This window comes from Acipenser ruthenus, chromosome 20 (genome assembly GCF_902713425.1).
Source record: "Acipenser ruthenus chromosome 20, fAciRut3.2 maternal haplotype, whole genome shotgun sequence".
NCBI classification, from domain to species: Eukaryota; Metazoa; Chordata; class Actinopteri; order Acipenseriformes; family Acipenseridae; genus Acipenser; species Acipenser ruthenus.
Genome location: NC_081208.1, coordinates 22,445,356 through 22,465,049, shown reverse-complemented (window position 1 = coordinate 22,465,049; position 19,694 = coordinate 22,445,356). Strand labels below are relative to the sequence as shown.

General features: G+C 40.4%; 2 protein-coding genes across 6 annotated transcripts in view; both read left to right on the top strand.

Moving 5' to 3' along the window:
• Positions 1-572: 572 nt before the first annotated feature.
• On the top strand, positions 573-19,270 carry LOC117425753 (carbohydrate sulfotransferase 6-like). 5 transcript variants are annotated; one of them, XM_034042987.3, is made up of 3 exons: positions 10,952-11,063; positions 12,661-13,058; positions 17,300-19,270. In XM_034042987.3, the coding sequence occupies exon 3, from the start codon at positions 17,333-17,335 to the stop codon at positions 18,518-18,520; it is 1,188 nt and encodes a 395-aa protein (XP_033898878.3). In that variant the 5' UTR covers positions 10,952-11,063; positions 12,661-13,058; positions 17,300-17,332; the 3' UTR covers positions 18,521-19,270. The 5 variants fall into 5 exon arrangements, with proteins under 5 accessions (XP_033898879.3, XP_033898878.3, XP_033898880.3 ...); XM_034042990.3 differs by having other exon boundaries at positions 10,969-11,063; positions 12,692-13,058; XM_034042988.3 differs by lacking the exons at positions 10,952-11,063; positions 12,661-13,058 and adding an exon at positions 573-702.
• The window catches only part of LOC117425075 (cyclin-dependent kinase 10-like), a 44,047-nt gene continuing 35,299 nt past the window's right edge, over positions 10,947-19,694 (top strand). The window contains exon 1 of the mRNA XM_058993677.1: positions 10,947-11,063. The gene's annotated coding sequence lies outside the window, so the exon portion shown is untranslated. The remainder of the gene's footprint in view (positions 11,064-19,694) is intronic.

Below are 19,694 nucleotides of genomic sequence, written 5' to 3'. Positions count from 1 at the left end.
ATTTTGTTCATGTAATTTGGAACTGATTTCTTTTAAAAGTAAATATTTTAGTTTTTGCCTATATCATTATTTATCAGGGTTACCAATTAATGTTGCTTTTAAAAACAAGGGGTTGTTTCTGAAAATACTGAACTATGTTGCTTAATTATACACTGTTCTGTACTGTAATCTACATCTGTGTGCAAAAATCATATTTACATGCAATATTATAAAACCTATGCATGGTCATTTAAATAAAATAGAATAATAATGCACTAAAATAAAATGAGCATTTTAAATCATGTTGTGAAATGTGGATTTTAATTGGAATATCAGTCTGATTAAGGAGAGGAAAGAATTACACATAGAAAGTGCAAAACTGCCCATCTGAGACCTACTGTACATAACAAGTGAGTTATGGAATTAATTCATTAGCCTTATTATTGTCATTTGAAGCCACGTAATTACTTTTGGAATATCTGTAATTATTATATGTTTACCAGATATTTAGTATGCTGCTGAATATAAATAAACATTTCTTTTTTTTTTTTATATATCATATCATTTCTGTTTTATCCTGCTTCTACAACAGGAAGCTCCTACAACAGGAAGTTTGCAAGGAAGAAGAATAACAGTAGAAAAAAAACTGTTTCCTTTTTCTGCTTGCAGCAAAAACATCTATCTTGATGATATGCAACAGAATGTGAGCATACAGGGAACCAGGTCAGTAATGCACTTTCTGCCATGTGTATTCCTCTGTCTAAACTGATTCATTTGAAGCTTTTTAAAAGTGTAAGAGCGACTTGTTTTGTCATATGGAGAGCAAAATGTTTCTAACACAATTAACATACAATTCATTAAACAGTCACGAGAGGGTAAAAAGATTTATGGCTGTTTAAGTGCGTTTATTGTAATGGGAAATCTATCTTTGTGTGTGTTTGTAAATATTTTAAAAAGTTATTACTTTTATATTAATACTTTAAATGTCAGTTCGGTTTCCTGTAATTGTTTTGGAAAAAGGGAATTCTGAGCTTGAACGTGTGATTTATAACCTTGTACAGCATTGCTGCTCACATATACACAAAGGCATGGGATGTTCGTAGAAAATCTGAACATGATTATGGGACATTGCTCTTCAATTTTTTTTTTTTGTTTATAAAGAAAAGCAATAAACTAAAGGTGTATAGTCCACACGAAGGACTGGTTTTACTTTGCTTCTATAAAAAGTATGTTTTCAAGATGGGTAAAAGAAACTTGTAATGCTAGGGAGATGCCTTTCACATCCAGAGACCCAGTTCAGTTCAACCAGTGGAATGGTTTTGTTGGTCTCACCCTATGACCCAGTATAAATTAGTCTGCATAAAAAACAGCATTCTTTGTTTAAGAGAGCCCTACCTTGGGTCTTACAGCAGCTTTTCAAAAGTACCAAAATAACTAACAGAGGCTGTAAAGTTAATACATGGTTATTGACATTGTATGTGGTGTTAGTGTTAAATAATTGCTGTCATAGTTTAGCCAGTCTTAGTTCAAGGCAGTATGGCAGTCTTCAGTCTCCTGTCTCCTTGACAATCTTGCATAATAAAGTCTCTTTGAGATAAGCTCATGTTGTAGTAGGCAATGGTGTTGATAAACTACAAGGATCACACCATGGTTGTGCCATAGCACTGTTATTCACAATCATTTGGTAAGATTTGCATTCTTGGTCTGATTTTTTTTTTTGAGTCTTTTCTGAGTGGCACTGCCTCATAGCCACAAGCTCATGTTATTTTTGTGGACGTCTGCAGTCAGATACAAAGAAGTACTTTCAGGGAATAAGACTTACTTTTACACAATCCATTGCTCAGTCCGTCTACAATAAGCCAGTGCTGGATGGCAGCTGCAGACCAGACAACAAGAAGAACACGATTGCAAAATATTATTATGATAGACGTGACTACCACCCATGAGTGGTAACCCTGTCCATGTAACGATTTCAAAGCAAACAAGGAGAGCAAAAAGCAATCAACTGTAAGGAACAATGCAGTACTAGACTGATCCCACTTTGCATATTTTGAGTTGTTATCCCAAGGCTAGTTGTCGTGGAAATTCTAATAAAAGGAAGAGAGACCGCGAGTTCCAAACACACAGGCCTTTATTTCTTAAGTTTGCAAACTGAGAACACTCTCAGCACACAGGGTGCTAGATAATCATCGAGCAGTGTTCTAACATACAGAGTTAGATCAGTTTCTTATATACCTTAAAATTGTCAGCAAGGCAGAGGGTTAGCCAATGATGATTCAGGTATTAGCATATAAGAGAAAACTTATAACTATGCATACTTGGCATAAAACTAAGCAAGCAGATAAAAAGGATGGGTGGTTTGGGTATACGTGCAAAAAGACACGTCTGGCTCATCCTTTTTTCTCACAGCCGCAGCTGCAGTGTAGGCATTTTGCGGTTCCTTATCTTTAGCAAGGCATGCAAGGTTATGGGAGAACAAAATGCCAGTACATTATGTCGAGTCAGTTCTATTTTCTGTAACATTTCTATAACATAGTACTTCCATTTTTCGATTGATTAAGATTTCTACACACCCCAGATAACACTGCAGCTTTTCAGAAGTTTGCCATCGGACCAATACCATCATAATAGAACACTAATAGTGAGTGATTCTAATATTTGTATTCAATTCAGGTGTCCTACAATTATCATAATGTCAGTTCATGAAATGTACAGGGAAAAACATACAGAGTGAAATATGACATTACCACATTTGGAGAAAATAATTATATACAATAATTTATCACATTGAAATGTTTTGTTTTAAATATATATTCTTATTAATGTTATTACCTTCGACAAATGTTCTTAATTAGCAGTTTATAAGATGAATAAGTTTCCCATATTTTAAAAACATTCTCAGATACATTGCTAATGCTCCATGCCCTTTTTTCTACATGACTCACATCTCATACTTCTGCATACCTATCTCTGAAATTAGGTGGGAGAGAGTCTATCCAGTGTTGAAAATACACCAATCATGTTATTTAAGTTCTGTTTAATTTCCATCCAGATTTTAGGTTGCACCTCTGACACAAATTATTAGGGATCACTCTCATTTTATGTAGTTTTACTGGAGTGCAGTATAAGTTATGAAGAACCTTATATTGTATTTATTGTGGGTATCCGCCATAAAAAGGTTGTCTGGCATACATTCCCAAATGGCAATTAAGGTTCTATTCACAACACCAAGCTGTCCAGCCCACCATCTTTGAACACCCTTATCTGATCCATTAAAACTTTCCAATAGAATACAGTAGATATCAGGCACACACATATTTCTATGTTCCGTGAATGAAAGACTTACAAAATTAGTAATTTTTTGTAAGGGGAATTGTCCGATTATAAGTTTGAATTATTCTTTTATGTTGTTCATAGAATAGTTTTCCTTAAGTAATTTGAAAGAGAAGCAAAAATCTTGTTCAGAGGCAAAATGTTTGAGAGATGGAATCTCTAAACTAAAACAACTATGTTCGTTTTTAATAAGATGTTGTCTTAGCTGGTTACCTTGTACCATTCTGTCCGTGTCAAAAATCATGATTGTCAAGTGGTCAGAAATGTGAATGTCCGGACAAAACAAATATTTTTAGCGCTTGTGGTACACACATTGATTAATGGTGTCCCTTTTTTGAGACAGGAACACAGATATTTTTATAGAACGGCTGAAAACAAAACAAGTTCTGCACTGTGCCCTGGTTACTAACCGGATGCAGTACTAGAGCAGTGTCTATACACCCCCACCCCCCATTAGATACCTCAGCAACCCCTCTCTCTTCAATGGTGTTGTTAACGGTAACTGATCTGAAGCTTTCATTCCTCTCATTTCATTGCTGTGGTTTGGTTTTCTTTTCTGATTTGCCTACTGGCTTCCCTTTATGTTTCCTTTTATTATCTTGGAGAACTAACCACAGTTCTTCTGTGGATTTAGGCAGCCTCAGGTGCTTCTCTCTCTTCATGTAATCCCAGACAGACTCAATGATGTTGAGATCAGGGCTCTGTGGGGGCCATACCATCACTTCCAGGACTCCTTGTTCTTCTTTACGCTGAAGATAGTTCTTAATGACTTTCACTGTATGTTTGGGGTCGTTGTCATGCTGCTGAATAAATTTGGGGCCAATCAGATGCCTCCCTGATGGTATTGCATGATGGATAAGTATCTGCCTGTACTTCTCAGCATTGAGGAGACCATTGATTCTGACCAAATCCCCAACTCCATTTGCAGAAATGCAGACCCAAACTTGCAAGGAACCTCCACCATGCTTCACTGTTGCCTGCAGACACTCATTCGTGTACCGCTCCCCAGCCCTTCAGCGAACAAACTGCCTTCTGCTACAGCCAAATATTTCAAATTTTGACTCATCAGTCCAGATGACCTGCTGCCATTTTTCTGCACCCCAGTTCCTGTGTTTTCGTGCATAGTTGAGTCGCTTGGCCTTGTTTCCACGTCGGAGGTATGGCTTTTTGGCCGCAAGTCTTCCATGAAGGCCACTTCTGACCAGACTTCTCCGGACAGTAGATGGGTGTACCAGGGTCCCACTGTTTTCTGCTAATTCTGAGCTGATGGCACTGCTGGACATCTTCCGATTGCGAAGGGAAGTAAGCATGATGTGTCTTTCATCTGCTGCAGTAAGTTTCCTTGGCCGACCACTGCGTCTACGATCCTCAACGTTGCCCGTTTCTTTGTGTTTCTTCAAAAGAGCTTGGACAGCACATCTGGAAACCCCTGTCTGCCTTGAAATTTCTGCCTGGGAGAGACCTTGCTGATGCAGTATAACTACCTTGTGTCTTGTTGCTGTGCTCAGTCTTGCCATGGTGTATGACTTTTGACAGTAAACTGTCTTCAGCAACCTCACCTTGTTAGCTGAGTTTGGCTGTTCCTCACCCAGTTTTATTCCCCCTACACAGCTGTTTCTGTTTCAGTTAATGATTGTGTTTCAACCTACATATTGAATTGATGATCATTAGCACCTGTTTGGTATAATTGTTTAATCATACACCTGACTATATGCCTACAAAATCCCTGACTTTGTGCAAGTGTACCTAGAAGAATTGATGCTGTTTTGAAGGCAAAGGGTGGTCACACCAAATATGGATTTGATTTAGATTTTTCTTCTGTTCACTCACTTTGCATTTAGTTAATTGATAAATAGAATCTATTAACTTGTCTATTTTTGAAAGCATTCTTACTTTACAGCATATTCCCAAATGCTCCCTTTAGTCCATTATGTAGCTGTAGAAAAATCCCTTTTTGTTAGTATTGTATATTGTGAAAAACCCTGCACATCTATAATATTATGAATACAGTATTTCTTCTGTTTTGCACAGGACATGCTTTCCCCTCTTATCTGTTTTCTATGAAAGCATAGATGTCTGTTCCTGGAAGGTTACTGAGAAGCATGAGTTTAGGGGCAAAACACTGGGGTTGTAAAACGCCTGTCTGGACTAGATAAAAAAGTATGATAGTAACACTGACATACTGTAAATTCAGTATAATGCGAACAGGATAACCTAATATATATTGTGGTTTATAATTTATAATTATTCACGTCCAAACAGTAATTATGAATTTAACTTTAAACGCTCCTTTATTTGATTCCAATATTTAAGAGTCACATATTTTTTAAAGATTATCTTTATACAAAATAATGTAGCACTAGTTATATTACAGAAGTAAAAGGAGAACTCAGTTACCTTGCCCTCTGGGAGCGCGTTGGCACACACCTTCAAGGTCACGGAGGACTTGGAGTGCGTCTCAAAGTGTCTCTCCAGTGCCTAACGATGTAAGCCTTCATGAAGCTGTGATCTATAAGCTTGGCATGTTGCCAACTGTTTATTATTAACTTGCTAAATTGTAGTCAACAGTATTATTTCCGCTAGTAAGTGAGGCACATCTTCTTGAGTTCAACTAAATTGCACCCAGTTTAGACCTACTCTCATTTCTCTTTCACCTTACATGTCAAACTGCAACTTGGTTCCTTTTCGTAAACCCCTTTTTGGGCTATGTCAAATAATTTTCCTTTACTACCTCCAATTGACTGGCTTCACTGACCCTATCATATATTTCCACTTCACACCTGTCATACTGTAGCAGGTGCTACCTGTTAAGTGAGTTTCATCACTGAGAGAATGTGGCAAGTGTAATTGATAAACAATTCAATTGGATTAATTGTTTCACCTCGTTACCATTCAAAGGGTAGTGCAAACTGAGGTGCAGCAGACATACAAGGCTGCAGGAATGTCAGCTCTACACATTTGTTTGCAAGTCTGCCTTGTTGATGGAGGTAGTACAGTTGTTTTGAGCTTTCTTTTGCTCTGAACTGTTTTGTGCAGTTGAAGCAGTGTATTTGACTGTTAAGTAGTCTGTGGTTATGAGTGCCAATTTCAATTTGGCGTCCTACATGGATGCCTGCTTTGTGAGCCCTGAGGACATTTGAATAAAATGTAGTTTTTTACTATAATTTAGCAGTTTTTCCATGTGTTTACTGGTCTAAACATTACAATATTGTGGCATTTTTTAAAATCTGCTTTACAATAACTCTCCGTGCTTTTATTACACTTGGCTATGCTTTTACGCTATGCTTTTAATGGCAAACATTGATAAGGAAGCGCTATTCTAAACACTATTCTCCACAGAAACAAATAAAACCGTAAACGGTGGAATATACAGTTATACTAAAACTTCTTTTGACAAGAATGTCAAAGAGCTTATTTTTTTTAAGAGAATAACATACCGTAGCAAATAAGAACATTGGAAAAGTATGGGAACGAGAAAAGGCTGTTCGGCCAATCAAGATTCGCCCCCTGTTAGGACACCATTCACCCCTATTTGGGGGGGGGGGGGGGGATCTAATTATATAGGACTGACTAGTCTCTCCCTTCTTGCTTTCCACACTGTAAGCACCCCAGAGAAGATTACATCACCACTTTTCTTGCATCTTCATTTATATATATATATATATATATGAATCCCTACCAGTTAATGATGGCTCTCAGTTTCAATGTATTCCTTTCTATTACATTTGCAGATCCTAGATCATTCTACCTGGAGAGAATTTTTTTAACTACTTTTTATCTAACTACATTTACTTAGTATTTCAGTATGTAGACATGTTTAAACTGTATTTGTATTTAAACAAGAGGCTTGGTACAGGATATTGGCCCATTGTAAAAAAGAAAGTTTACGATAGAAACCTGTTATTCACTAACATTTAAACAATAACTTTAACATGTATAGAGTATACACTTCTGAAACTACTCTTATATGACTGTCTACAAATAACTATATACTTCTATAGGTTTCTGTAAATGACTATACACATCTATATATTTCCTTTTTGATCTATACAGTGTGTGTGTGTGTGTGTGTGTGTGTGTGTGTGTGTGTATATATATATATATACAGATAGGGGTTTCTCCAAGTTACTAACGATTTCCATAGATATACTTTACCTGGATATCTGTCAAAAATGGAAAGAAATCAAAACCAGAATATGTATATCAACTTGACCGTGGGTTTCTACAGAATAATAAAGGTATTCCTAGTATATGTAAGGATGTAAGGTGACTCTTAGCCAAGGACGGTTTGCTTGGCGCCATGACCAGGTGCTGCGATGTTTGGCCTTAGCATTGGAAGACAAGCGTAACATGACCAATAAGTTGCCACCTGTTCCATCAAAACATTACACACAAAAGACAACATTCCTCCGCCCAGGACAGCAACCACCAAGAAAAGGTGTTAAAACCAATCCTCGCCCAGGACAACTGGAAGCTGCTAGAGACTGGAAAATGCTGGCAGATGTTGGTCAACGGCTTATTTTTCCACCTGAGATTGCCACCACTAACCTTCGACCAGATATTGTCTTGTGGTCTGGATCAGCACGCCTTGTTCACCTGATAGAGTTAACAGTGCCATGGGAGGATGATGTAGATGAGGCGTATGAGAGGAAGAAACGCTGGTATGCTCAACTAGCCACTGAAGCGGAACAGCGAGGATGGAGAGTCCGGGTTTACCCAGTGGAAGTGGGTTGTCGAGGATTTGTGGCACACTCTACAACCTGGTTTCTCAGAGATGTCGGATTCAGTGGCCAAGAGTTGCGTCGCACAGTGAAGAACTTATCTGAAGCAGCAGAGAGGAGCAGCAACTGGCTGTGGTTGAGACGGAAAGATTCTGGCTGGGGATCTCTAGCACAATAGAAAGAAGAAAGAAGAAGCTGATGTACAGGTAAGTAAGCTGGGCTGAGTTGAGTGGGGGACGGAGGGGGGTGATGCTGGGACGCCAGAATCACCGTCGAGCCCTCTTGAGGTGTTGTGGGCTAGTCGACGAAACACTGAGGATGGAAGGTGCCCACTTGAAGACCCCAGAGATGTACCCTACTTAACTCAATCCAGACGGTTGTCATGCTGATGCGCTGGGGAGGCCGCACTTTGGTTGATACCCGGAGCCAGCATCGCAGCCATTGTGTGTGCTGATGCGCCAGGGAGGCAAAATAAGCTCATCCCTGGAGCCAGCATTACACTTCAGCCATTAACACAAGACAGAAGGATATCTACATCATCATATGGAAGGAAACGTAAATGGATGGAGACACATATGGATTACATTAGTTTACTGTAAAGCTGCGTCTTAGTTGGTGCTTATCTTGGCGAGAGCCGAGTTCAAATCAGCATGAAGTTTTAACATCTGCTCTCGTGTAATGGAAATCATAGGGCTCCAAAATCGCATTCCAGGGCAAAACAAAATTTGATATTTAGATCTCCAAAAATTGTGCCCAAACGACATTGCACTGTCATGAAAATCAGGCACTACATCCTATACAGACTAATATTGTTGACAGAGATTTGTATTTGCTGTGATATTCAATGTAATACAGATGAAAGATTTGAACACTTGAAACCATAATGTAAAATTGCTAGGTTTAAGTGCAAATGTCCACCTGGCAATGAGACATTTGAGATCTTTGCTGGTGGTGGTGGGTTTTTTTTTCCCTAGTTAATCTAATCACTTTACATAATAGTATTGACAGTCCTATATATATATATATATATACACTACCGGTCAAAAGTTTTAGAACACCTCCATTTTTCCAGTTTTTATTGAAATTTACGCAGTTTAATGTCTCAATGTACTCTGAAATTAAAGCATAGAACAAATAAACAATTGGAGATAAAAAAGAAATCATGGAATCGTTTTGTTTAACAAAATTTAATCTAAATTTTTGACTCATCAAAGTAGCCACCTTTTGCAGATATAACAGCCGAACACACTCGTGGCATTCTTTCTACAATGGAAATCTAATATTGTTCGGAAAGTTCTTCCCAACACTGTTGCAGAAGTTCCCACAAATGTGTTGCACTTGTAGGTTGCTTTGCTTTCACCCTTCTGTCCAGTTCATCCCAAACCAGCTCGATGGGGTTTAAGTCTGGAGACTGTGCTGGCCATTCCATGATTTGAAGCCTACCGTCTTGTTCTTTTCTTCTAAGGTAGTTCTGACTTAGCCTGGAGGTATGTTTTGGGTCATTATCTTGCTGTAGGATGAACCCCTGACCAACTAGGCGTATACCAGAGGGTATTGCATGGCGCTGCAAAATGCTGTGGTAGTAGTTTTGGTTCAGGGTGCCACTCACTCTGTGCAAGTCGCCGACTCTGGATCCAGCAAAAGAGCCCCAGGCCATCACGCTTCCTCCTCCATGTTTGACAGTTGGTGTCACACACCGAGGAACCATCCTTTCGCCTACTCGACGGCGTACAAAAACCCTGCGTGATGAACCGAAGATTTCAAATTTTGATTCATCGGTCCATAAGACCTTCTTCCAGTCTTCAGTAGTCCACTGGCGGTGCTTCATGGCCCAGGCAAGCCTCTTTTTCTTATTTTGCCATCTTAGCAATGGCTTTCCTACTGCCACTCGACCTGTCAAACCTGCAGCTCGAAGTCTTCTCTTCACAGTTGAAACTGAGACTTGCTTACTTCGACCAGTGTTAAGCTGTGCTTGAAGCTGTTGTCCTGTGAGCTGCCTATCACGCAAGTTGTTGACTCTCAGAAACTTGTCTTCTGATTCTGTTGTGGCTTTGGGTCTGCCAGACCTCTTCCTGTCAGTTTCCTCCAGTTTCCAAGTGCCTTTTGATGGTGTAGGAAACTGTACTCACTGACACCTTGGCTTTGCAATTTCTCTAAAGGAAAGACCTACACTTTTAAGGGTTATAATGGTCTGTCTGTATTCCTTTGTTAATTGCCTTTTTCTCACCATTATGAGAGCAATATACTACTTCCTGCAGTACAATACTGTCCAAATAACGCTTAAGAGGGTGTAGTAAGACAGTCTGTTCCAACACTGCTTTTATACAGACAGTGAGTTTGTAAGTAATCAACAAAAGTTGGGACACCTGTAGGAATTGTTAGTATCAACTTTCAAGGCTTAATTTACTTCCATTGCTGCAGAACAGCTGTAAGTTGTTATCCCATTACTTGTTCCCTGAAAAAGGCCTTTTTGTATAACTCTGAAATGTACATTATTTTTCAGTTTTTGGTAACCTAAACTTTTTTTTTAACCTCTGGCAGTTTACCGCTTACCTTTGTACCATTTCAGGTTATTCACTGGACTTGAACTGCTTAAATTTCAATAAAAACTGGAAAAATGGGGGTGTTCTAAAACTTTTGACCGGTAGTGTATATATATAAAAGTACTGACTTGTCTATAGATTTCTCTGAAATATTCTACAAAGTCCTATAGAAATGCCAATTGATGCATATACATTACAGATACTAAAGGAAATACCTCTTAACTCCTGACCTTATAGTTATTTGCAGAAACATTTATAAAACTGAGCTCTAAACAAACTGCAAACAGTTTTGTTATTTTTTGCCCTACAATGCCCACACCCTCTATTTAAGAAATGAAATTCTGCTCGCTGTGACAGGGGCCACGTCTAAAAGCGATTCATTGTAACACAGAGCTTCTGAGATCAGCGGCTGCCTTCTCGCATCTCAAGTGGGACTTACATTTTCAGAAGCAACAAGCACATTGTTTCTTTCACACCGAGTAACAAGGTAAGAGAAGATTTATAGGTAGTTCATAAACAAAACACAGTTGCGTATTTTAATATATATTTTGTAACGTTGTATCTGCGTTGTTTTTTTTTTACTTACTATTTTACCGAACGTGCAGTTAACTAACCTTGCATACGTGCCAGGGTGCTTGATTCAAACTTTTCTAGCTGTCTGTAAACGGAGCCTTTTGTTCTTAAATTAATACATACAGTATTTAGGCGTATTTTGCATTTGGTTCTCGATTGAGACACGATTATTTTTTGCAAGACTTTCAATTTGAGGTAATTACACTGTGTCGGTGCGATATATTTAGGTACTGTTGGAAAAAAGGTTCTAACTCCTGTATTTTGCATCAATGGTAGCCTACACTTATGTCCACTCGTGATGTATATACTATATGCAGTATTAGACCTTATTTAAAAACGTAATGCACGAGGTCTAACAGATTTTATATTGTGACATTCAAATTAAATAACCGCAAAGTAAAATATTATATATATATATATATATATATATATATATATATATATATATATATATATATATATATATATATATATATATATATATATATATATATATAGTGTGTGTGTGTGTGTGTGTGTGTGTGTGTGTGTGTGTGTGTAATATTTATTTTGTACAACATGCTTCCAAGATGGTCCTTTTAAGAAGTTAGCGAAAATATAATTCACTGAAAATGTAGTAGTGTAAATAGGACCAGGTTCATAGAAGCAAAACTAATACAGTCAACTTAACTGATTTAGCGGTGACAGCAATAATTCCACTTGAAATCATTCCAAACATTAGGGTGTTCAAAATAGCCTTTCTTCCATTTCCCTTTTTACACTGGTGGCAATGTGAGTCTTAACCCCTTGTCAACTGGTAGCCTAGCTGGTTAAACATTGCTGGGGCTACCTGATTTTTGGTTTATGTGAGGTTTAGCATGGAAACTGTTCAGTGTGTGACTGTTCAACCTTAAAACCTTTCCAAGAACAACCAAAAAATATGTGTGTAATCCGTTTTAAGTTTTGTTGTAGCTAAGAGAGCTGTAACTGTAAACTGAATATGATACTTTGAGAGATGAAGTCACAAATCATATTGCTTTTAATCAAACTCATTACCTCACAAGCAATCAAACCTCAATCACATACACACCCATCCATATCCACCCCTTCAACAGCCTGTAAACTGTTTTATTATTATTATTATTTGTTTATTTAGCAGACGCCTTTATCCAAGGCAACTTACAGAGACTAGGGTGTGTGAACTATGCATCAGCTGCAGAGTCACTTACAACTACGTCTCACCCGAAAGACGGAGCACAAGGAGGTTAAGTGACTTGCTCAGGGTCACACAATGAGTCAGTGGCTGAGGTGGGATTTGAACCGGGGACCTCCTGGTTACAAGCCCTTTTTTAACCACTGGACCACACAGCCTCCTGTTTTACAGGGTAGTGGAGAATTTGTCCCTTTTAAATCTTACTGCAGTACACCCTGATAAATGCATTGTAAAGCATAGCCTGGTGACCTTTTTTTTGTTGTTTTTAGTTTGAGCTTCTCATGTTTTTGTCTTATACCATTGTGTCATTCCTGTTCAGGTTTTCACAATCTTCTTTTGATTGCACTCAGCACCTACCCAGGAAGCCCTGTCCTCCATCCTCCATATGAACTAGAACCACACATTGAGGAAATACCTATCCAGTCCACGACTGCAGTGTTGGTTATGGAAGCACCTGCCAATTGAGCATCTGCTATTGACCCAGTATGGAATTCTGTCGGATCTATTATCTTGCCCGTCATGACTGAAACTTACTTTCTACAGTATGTGCTGCAAAAGGAAAAAATGACTTTGGTGAACCCTGTCTGTAGGTCAGGACACAGATAACAGGGAAGCACGGTTCATTTACAAAAAAGCAAATGCCGTTCTGTTATAAAACATTTGTAAAAGCATAGCGAAGTGTAATAAAACATCGTTAACTATCGTAAATCCCAGGAGGTATGGTAAAGCTCATTTTAAAAAACAAACCAGAGTAAAATATGATAACTACACAGTATAAACATGGGAAACCTGCAACATTACCATGCAGATTTGATGTGGTTCTCACAAAGTGCCACAAGAGAGAGGAAGATGTCACATAACTGTTAGCAAGGACCCCCATCTGAGATGAAGCACAAAGACTGTTTACAGGAATTCAGCATGTTTGTTTTGTGCTCTAGCCTATCCTGTTGTTGTGTGTAGAGTTTTAGCTTAACTTGGAGTTTCATTTTATTTTGCCATATTCACATATTTTGTAAATGGTCAAGACAGTTCTGGGCACACATTCTCCAAATCAGTGTGTTATTCTCCTATTGAAAACGCGTGGCTTGGGGGGCTGTAAATTGGCAGATCTTTTCTGGCAGCGGAACTATTTTATATTTTCATCTGTGTTCCATACTTTAGATCTGAGGTAGATACACCCAGATTCCAAATAATTACCAAGTTGCATCTGTAAATGTCTAGATGTGATACGACTTATAAGAAACAAGACGACATAAGTTTTGTTGGTAAACTGATGACGGCACTAGCCCGAAGTCTGTTTCACTTAGAAAGGTTTTTAAATACAGGATTCCAAAAATGTAAGTATATGTGACGTTTTGATTATGTGTTTATTTTTTCTCGAAATGTGGACATAAAGGGGCTTTGGTATACAGTACCATGATGAAAGCGTAGCACGATATTTTAAAACGTAGCGAGTAATGAAGGAAATGGCTGTTCTTTTGTGCGAGTGCTTGATTTACGAACCTTTATTATTTGTTTATTTAGCAGACGCATTTATCCAAGGCGACTTACAGAGACTAGGGTGTGTGAGCTATGCATCAGCTGCAGAGTCACTTACAATTACGCCTCACCCAAAAGACGGAGCACAAGTGACTTGCTCAGGGTCACACAATGAGTCAGTGGCTGAGGTGGGATTTGAACCAGGAATCTCCTGGTTACAAGCCCTTTTCTTTAACCACTGGACCACACAGCCTCCTATATCTGCTCATATCCGCTTTGCATCTTACCGTGCAAGTTTTCTTTTCAGATAAGCAGTACTACTGGCACCAGGCTGCTACATCTGTTTAGAAAGCACAGCAGTATGTCGTGCACAGTGACGCTTTGGTATTGTGTAAACTATTTCATTGATCCCAATTGTCTGCATTTTAAAATGAGTATGTTACTCCCAAAGCACTAGATTAACATGCATGTCAGGGTTATGGATGTGCATCATTGGGAGTCATTATTTACATGTCGTTATCGGTAATAATGTAGATCACAATGACGTACAGACTTCTTAAGATATAGGGTGTCTCAGGCAACTAGGCTAATTTTCTGACACAATTTTGACAGGATAAAACTAGCACAATGCTAGAACAATTATTTAACTGCTTATTCCATACCTGCAACAAAGATGTTTCTTGCTAATATGTCATTGAAATAATTTACCGTCTTAGGTAACCAATATTGGAAATAGACCAACAGTAGCCTGTTCATAGAGTTCTAATTCTTTTCTAATAATACAAATAAAAAAACACGAGAGCATTGCAATCCATTTTGTATTACACAGCGCCACCTAGTGGATATTCTAGGATGTACTGGAACTCAAACCACGACATGTGTTGTATTTGATTTTTTGTTGACAGCACTGTTAAGTTTAGCATACATTTCAAAAGTAACTAAATGTAAAAGTCATTGTGCATTTTGTTGCTAAGCTGATGAAGCCAGAATCAGCAGTTTTCTAAATATTGATTTACGTACTGTATAAATGGAATTTACAATCCATTGGCAACAAGATGAAAAAAACTATATATTATATATATATATATATATATATATATATATATATATATATAGTAATAGATTCCGCAACTCACTTGATTCGTTGCCCCTTTAAAAATAGACCCAACACACTAGAATGGATTTTTAAGTGCGGTTGCACAATTTTTAATAAGCACAAAAATAAACAAACACAAAATAAACACCTAGCTCTTTACGAGCACTAACTAAACAAACAGGTACACCCTGACTACCACGGGACAGCTAAGCTGTTTCCCCGTCCTTACACCAAAACACCGGTTAAATACCACACTTTTTATTTACTTTGGCTACTCTGAGACAGAGCACCTCTTCTGTCTCCTTCTCCTTAGCAGCCATGAGCAGACTAGCTGCCTCTCTTAAATACCCTGCACCTGGTTTTAATTTAACAATAGCTACCAGGTGCAGGGGATAATTAATAATAAAACAATTAACAAATCAATGAAACAATAAACCAAAACAATTAAACTAAACAAATGTGCATTCTGCACATGTTTTCCACTCAGGGAGGCTTTAACCCCCTCCCTGCTGTGTTACACTTCCCCCCCCTTGTCTTTTCAAGACACCGGCCACTCGACGGCCACCTCCCTCCACCCTTAAAAGACCACCCACCCTCAAGTCCAGCAATGTCAATTGTCGCCCTCTTCCACGGGCGGGCTTGAGGGTGGGTTGGTCCCTCCGGCGTTTCCAGGGAGGGACCTAGGACCGACGAGGAGGGACCCAGACGGCTTGTCCAGGGCGACCACAGCGCATGCCGGTGACCGGGAGCCAGGACTGGCAGGCAGAGGCGCGTGGCTGTGGACCGGCGCAGCGACGTCTTTAATCTCAGGGGGAGCAGAGCAGTAGGTATGTGGAATGGAGCAATCAGCAGGGGGAGCGCCAGCGACGTCTGCCTTTTGCGCAGTGACATCTTCCTCCTGCGCAGCGACGTCTGGGATTCCAGGGGGAGTGAAGCAAGGGACCAGGCAGACGACTGTGCCTGGCTGTACTGCGACTTGGGAGCCAGGTCAAGCGGAGGGAGGTCTGGGCATTCCGGCCAGGTGTCCACGCTGTCGGGACAAGGGACCTCCCTCGGCAACGCCGGACTGGCTTGCAGGGGAGGCGGCACATCCTCCCCCTTGACTTCCACCGGTGACTCTGGCAACAGTGGCTCCTCCCCTCTGGGCTCTGGAAGCGGCGGCTCCTCCCCTCTGGGCTCTGGAAGCGGCGGCTCCTCCCCTCTGGGCTCTGGAAGCGGCGGCTCCTCCCCTCTGGGCTCTGGAAGCGGCGGCTCCTCCCCTCTGGGCTCTGGAAGCGGCGGCTCCTCCCCTCTGGGCTCTGGAAGCGGCGGCTCCTCCCCACTGGGCTCTGAGGCTGGAGTCAGCGGGGCTCCTCTCGCTTGCTCCCACCTTTGGAACAACAGCTCCAGTTCGGTCGGCTCCCGCACTTGTCTCTTCAGCGGGGCCAACCCCAGCTCTCTCTCCCATCTCTCATTTTGCTCTTTTTGAGCGGCTGTATTTTTATTGATCTTCTCGATCAGTTCTTTAAAATCCATTTTCTGGGTCTCTAGGGGCGCCCACACACGCTGCCACCACATGTAATAGATTCCGCAACTCACTTGATTCGTTGCCCCTTTAAAAATAGACCCAACACACTAGAATGGATTTTTAAGTGCGGTTGCACAATTTTTAATAAGCACAAAAATAAACAAACACAAAATAAACACCTAGCTCTTTACGAGCACTAACTAAACAAACAGGTACACCCTGACTACCACGGGACAGCTAAGCTGTTTCCCCGTCCTTACACCAAAACACCGGTTAAATACCACACTTACTTTTTATTTACTTTGGCTACTCTGAGACAGAGCACCTCTTCTGTCTCCTTCTCCTTAGCAGCCATGAGCAGACTAGCTGCCTCTCTTAAATACCCTGCACCTGGTTTTAATTTAACAATAGCTACCAGGTGCAGGGGATAATTAATAATAAAACAATTAACAAATCAATGAAACAATAAACCAAAACAATTAAACTAAACAAATGTGCATTCTGCACATGTTTTCCACTCAGGGAGGCTTTAACCCCCTCCCTGCTGTGTTACAATATAAATAACTTGTGGTCACTTTGATGTGAATATAATGAATACTATCACTATTATACTGCAACATTTTACAGATGTATCTTTACCTTTGTATATTCCAGAGAATACTCATTTATATTCCATACATAGCAGCAAGGGCAATAAAGTATTGTAAAAAAACAAAATCTAAAATATAATAAAATACATGTGCACAGTATAGGATATTACATATCCAGTATAACAAAAAGATTGTCGGTGGAATACTAGTTCAATACCTGCTTTTTAAATTGAGCAATCCTTCAGTACTTTGTGTTGCATCTGACTGTAAAATCTCTTTGCCCTAGGTGCTTCCCAGTTTAAAGACCTGATCCATCGCTATGTGGAGATTACGGATCACCAGCTCTGCAGTCTTCACACTCATCAGTGGGCTAGCACTGGTCTTCTTATACTCCTGGCAGAGTGGCGTCCCCCCCCAGGCTGAGGAGCAGAATGGCAAAGTCCACATCCTGATCCTGTCCTCCTGGCGCTCAGGCTCCTCCTTCGTGGGACAGGTCTTCAACCAGCACCCGGATGTGTTCTATCTAATGGAGCCCGCCTGGCACGTGTGGGTCAGCATGTACCAGAACAGTGCCAGCACTTTGCGGATGGCGGTCCGGGACCTCATCCGATCAGTCTTCCAGTGCGACATGTACGTCTTTGACGCCTACATGCCCGAAAAGCGTAACGTGACACATCTGTTCCAGTGGTCAGTCAGCCGTGCGCTTTGCTCGCCGCCTGCATGTGACCTGTACAAGCGGGAGGAGATCAGCAACGAGATGACCTGCAAGAAGATGTGCAGCAAGACTCAGTTCGACAAGGTGGAGGAAGCCTGCAAGTCCTACAGCCACGTGGTGTTGAAGGAGGTACGCGTCTTTGACCTGGAAAGCCTCTACCCTCTTCTCAAAGACCCGTCCCTCAATCTTAAAATCATCCACCTCATCCGAGACCCCAGGGCGGTGGTCAAATCCCGTGAACAGTCGATGAAGGCCTTCATGCGGGACAATGGGATTGTCCTCAACACCAAAGGTGTTCAAGTGGAAGACACCCACTACCAGGTGATGCGGGAGATCTGCCGGAGCCACATCCAGATTTACGAAACAGCCACTCAGAAAGCACCCAGCTTCTTAAAGGGCCGGTACATCATGGTGAGATATGATGACCTCGTACGGGACCCACTTGCTGAAATCTCAGCGATGTATAAGTTTGCAGAGTTAACCATGACCCCTAAGCTTAAATCTTGGATATATAATATCACACACGGCGAAGGGCATGGAAATGAGCGGGAGGCCTTTCTAACCACTTCTCGCAACGCGGTGAACGTCTCGCAGACCTGGAGGGTCACGCTGCCGTATGAGAAGGTTGCTAAAATACAGGAAGTCTGCAAAGGGGCGATGAACATGCTGGGCTACCAAATAGTGGAGTCTGACAAAGAACAGAAGCGACTGTGGCAAGATATATTGTTGCCAAGGAAACAATACCAGTTCTCTTGGTTGTCCTCCAAGACAACAGATACATTAAAAGATTAAGTTTTGTGGACCTGTCAGAGTTATTTGGGATTTTTTTAACTGTTTACTTTTTTATTTTTATTATTTAGTGTGCTCAATTATTTTACCTCCAATATGGAATGTCCAATCATTTTTTCCACTCATCGCAGCAATTCCTCACACAGCGCTGGAGAACTGAAGGCCAGCTTCCTCTTTTAGACCCAGGAACTCGAGAGCGGATGTCGGTGAGTTACTGACCTCTGGAGGACAAAGGCCAACACTGCAGGTGTCTGCTTTTGAGCTCAGTGGGCACCTGACCAGCAGGGTTCACTGTAGCGCCATAAGAAACAGTCCCTGCCAGGTTTGCCTCTTTAACCCACAGGAATCCCCAGAGACTGTTTCTTTTTAAAACAGACATTATTTAGTATTCTTATTATTTGGAGAACTGTGTTTAAAAATATATATATATATATATGCACATGGAGGAAGAGAGTTCCAATAAAATCCTGACAAAGACACTTCCAGAAGATACCGGATTAGATGCTGTTGACAGCAGCTGTTAGATGTTTAGTATAATGTAATTGGGTTGGGGTTTGAACAGTTACAGCGAAACCCCATTGCTCTGTAATGGATTTTAAGTAACTGGTTTACTGCTAAGCGGCTAATCATTTTTATTGTTCTTAATATACATGTGGAGATAGGTGACAGCATAGTAGGATACCGTGTTTAATAAATTATTATACTCACTTTAAAGGATATGTAAATGTTTTAATAACCAAGACTTACAAAGAACACCTTTTTGGTTTTTGGACTTTATTTTCATTTCCAGGTGAAGGCCATTTATGAAGCCATAGGCCCTGTACTAGCTTCACTCTCCCTATTCACTCCCTCTGTAACAGATTGAGACCCCAGCTGTCCCCACGTGGTGTCCTGTATAAAGAGAAGTGCAAGACTCAGGGGGGTTTCAATATCTGTAACACAGGAAGTGACCAGAAAGGGGCTTGTAAGACCTGCTAATAAGAGGTAAGGGGTCATTCTCCCCCATAGGGGTCCAAAATAAAACTTGTCAAATGGTCTTCAAGTTAAGAGATAAATGACAAGAAACAGATTTCAACTGGTATCATTGAAATTGAGAAAATCACTATTTTCCTTTTGTCAAAGTTGTCTGCTTGTGTGTTACTCTTTTGAACCCCTACAGTGGAACTGTGGAGGGAGG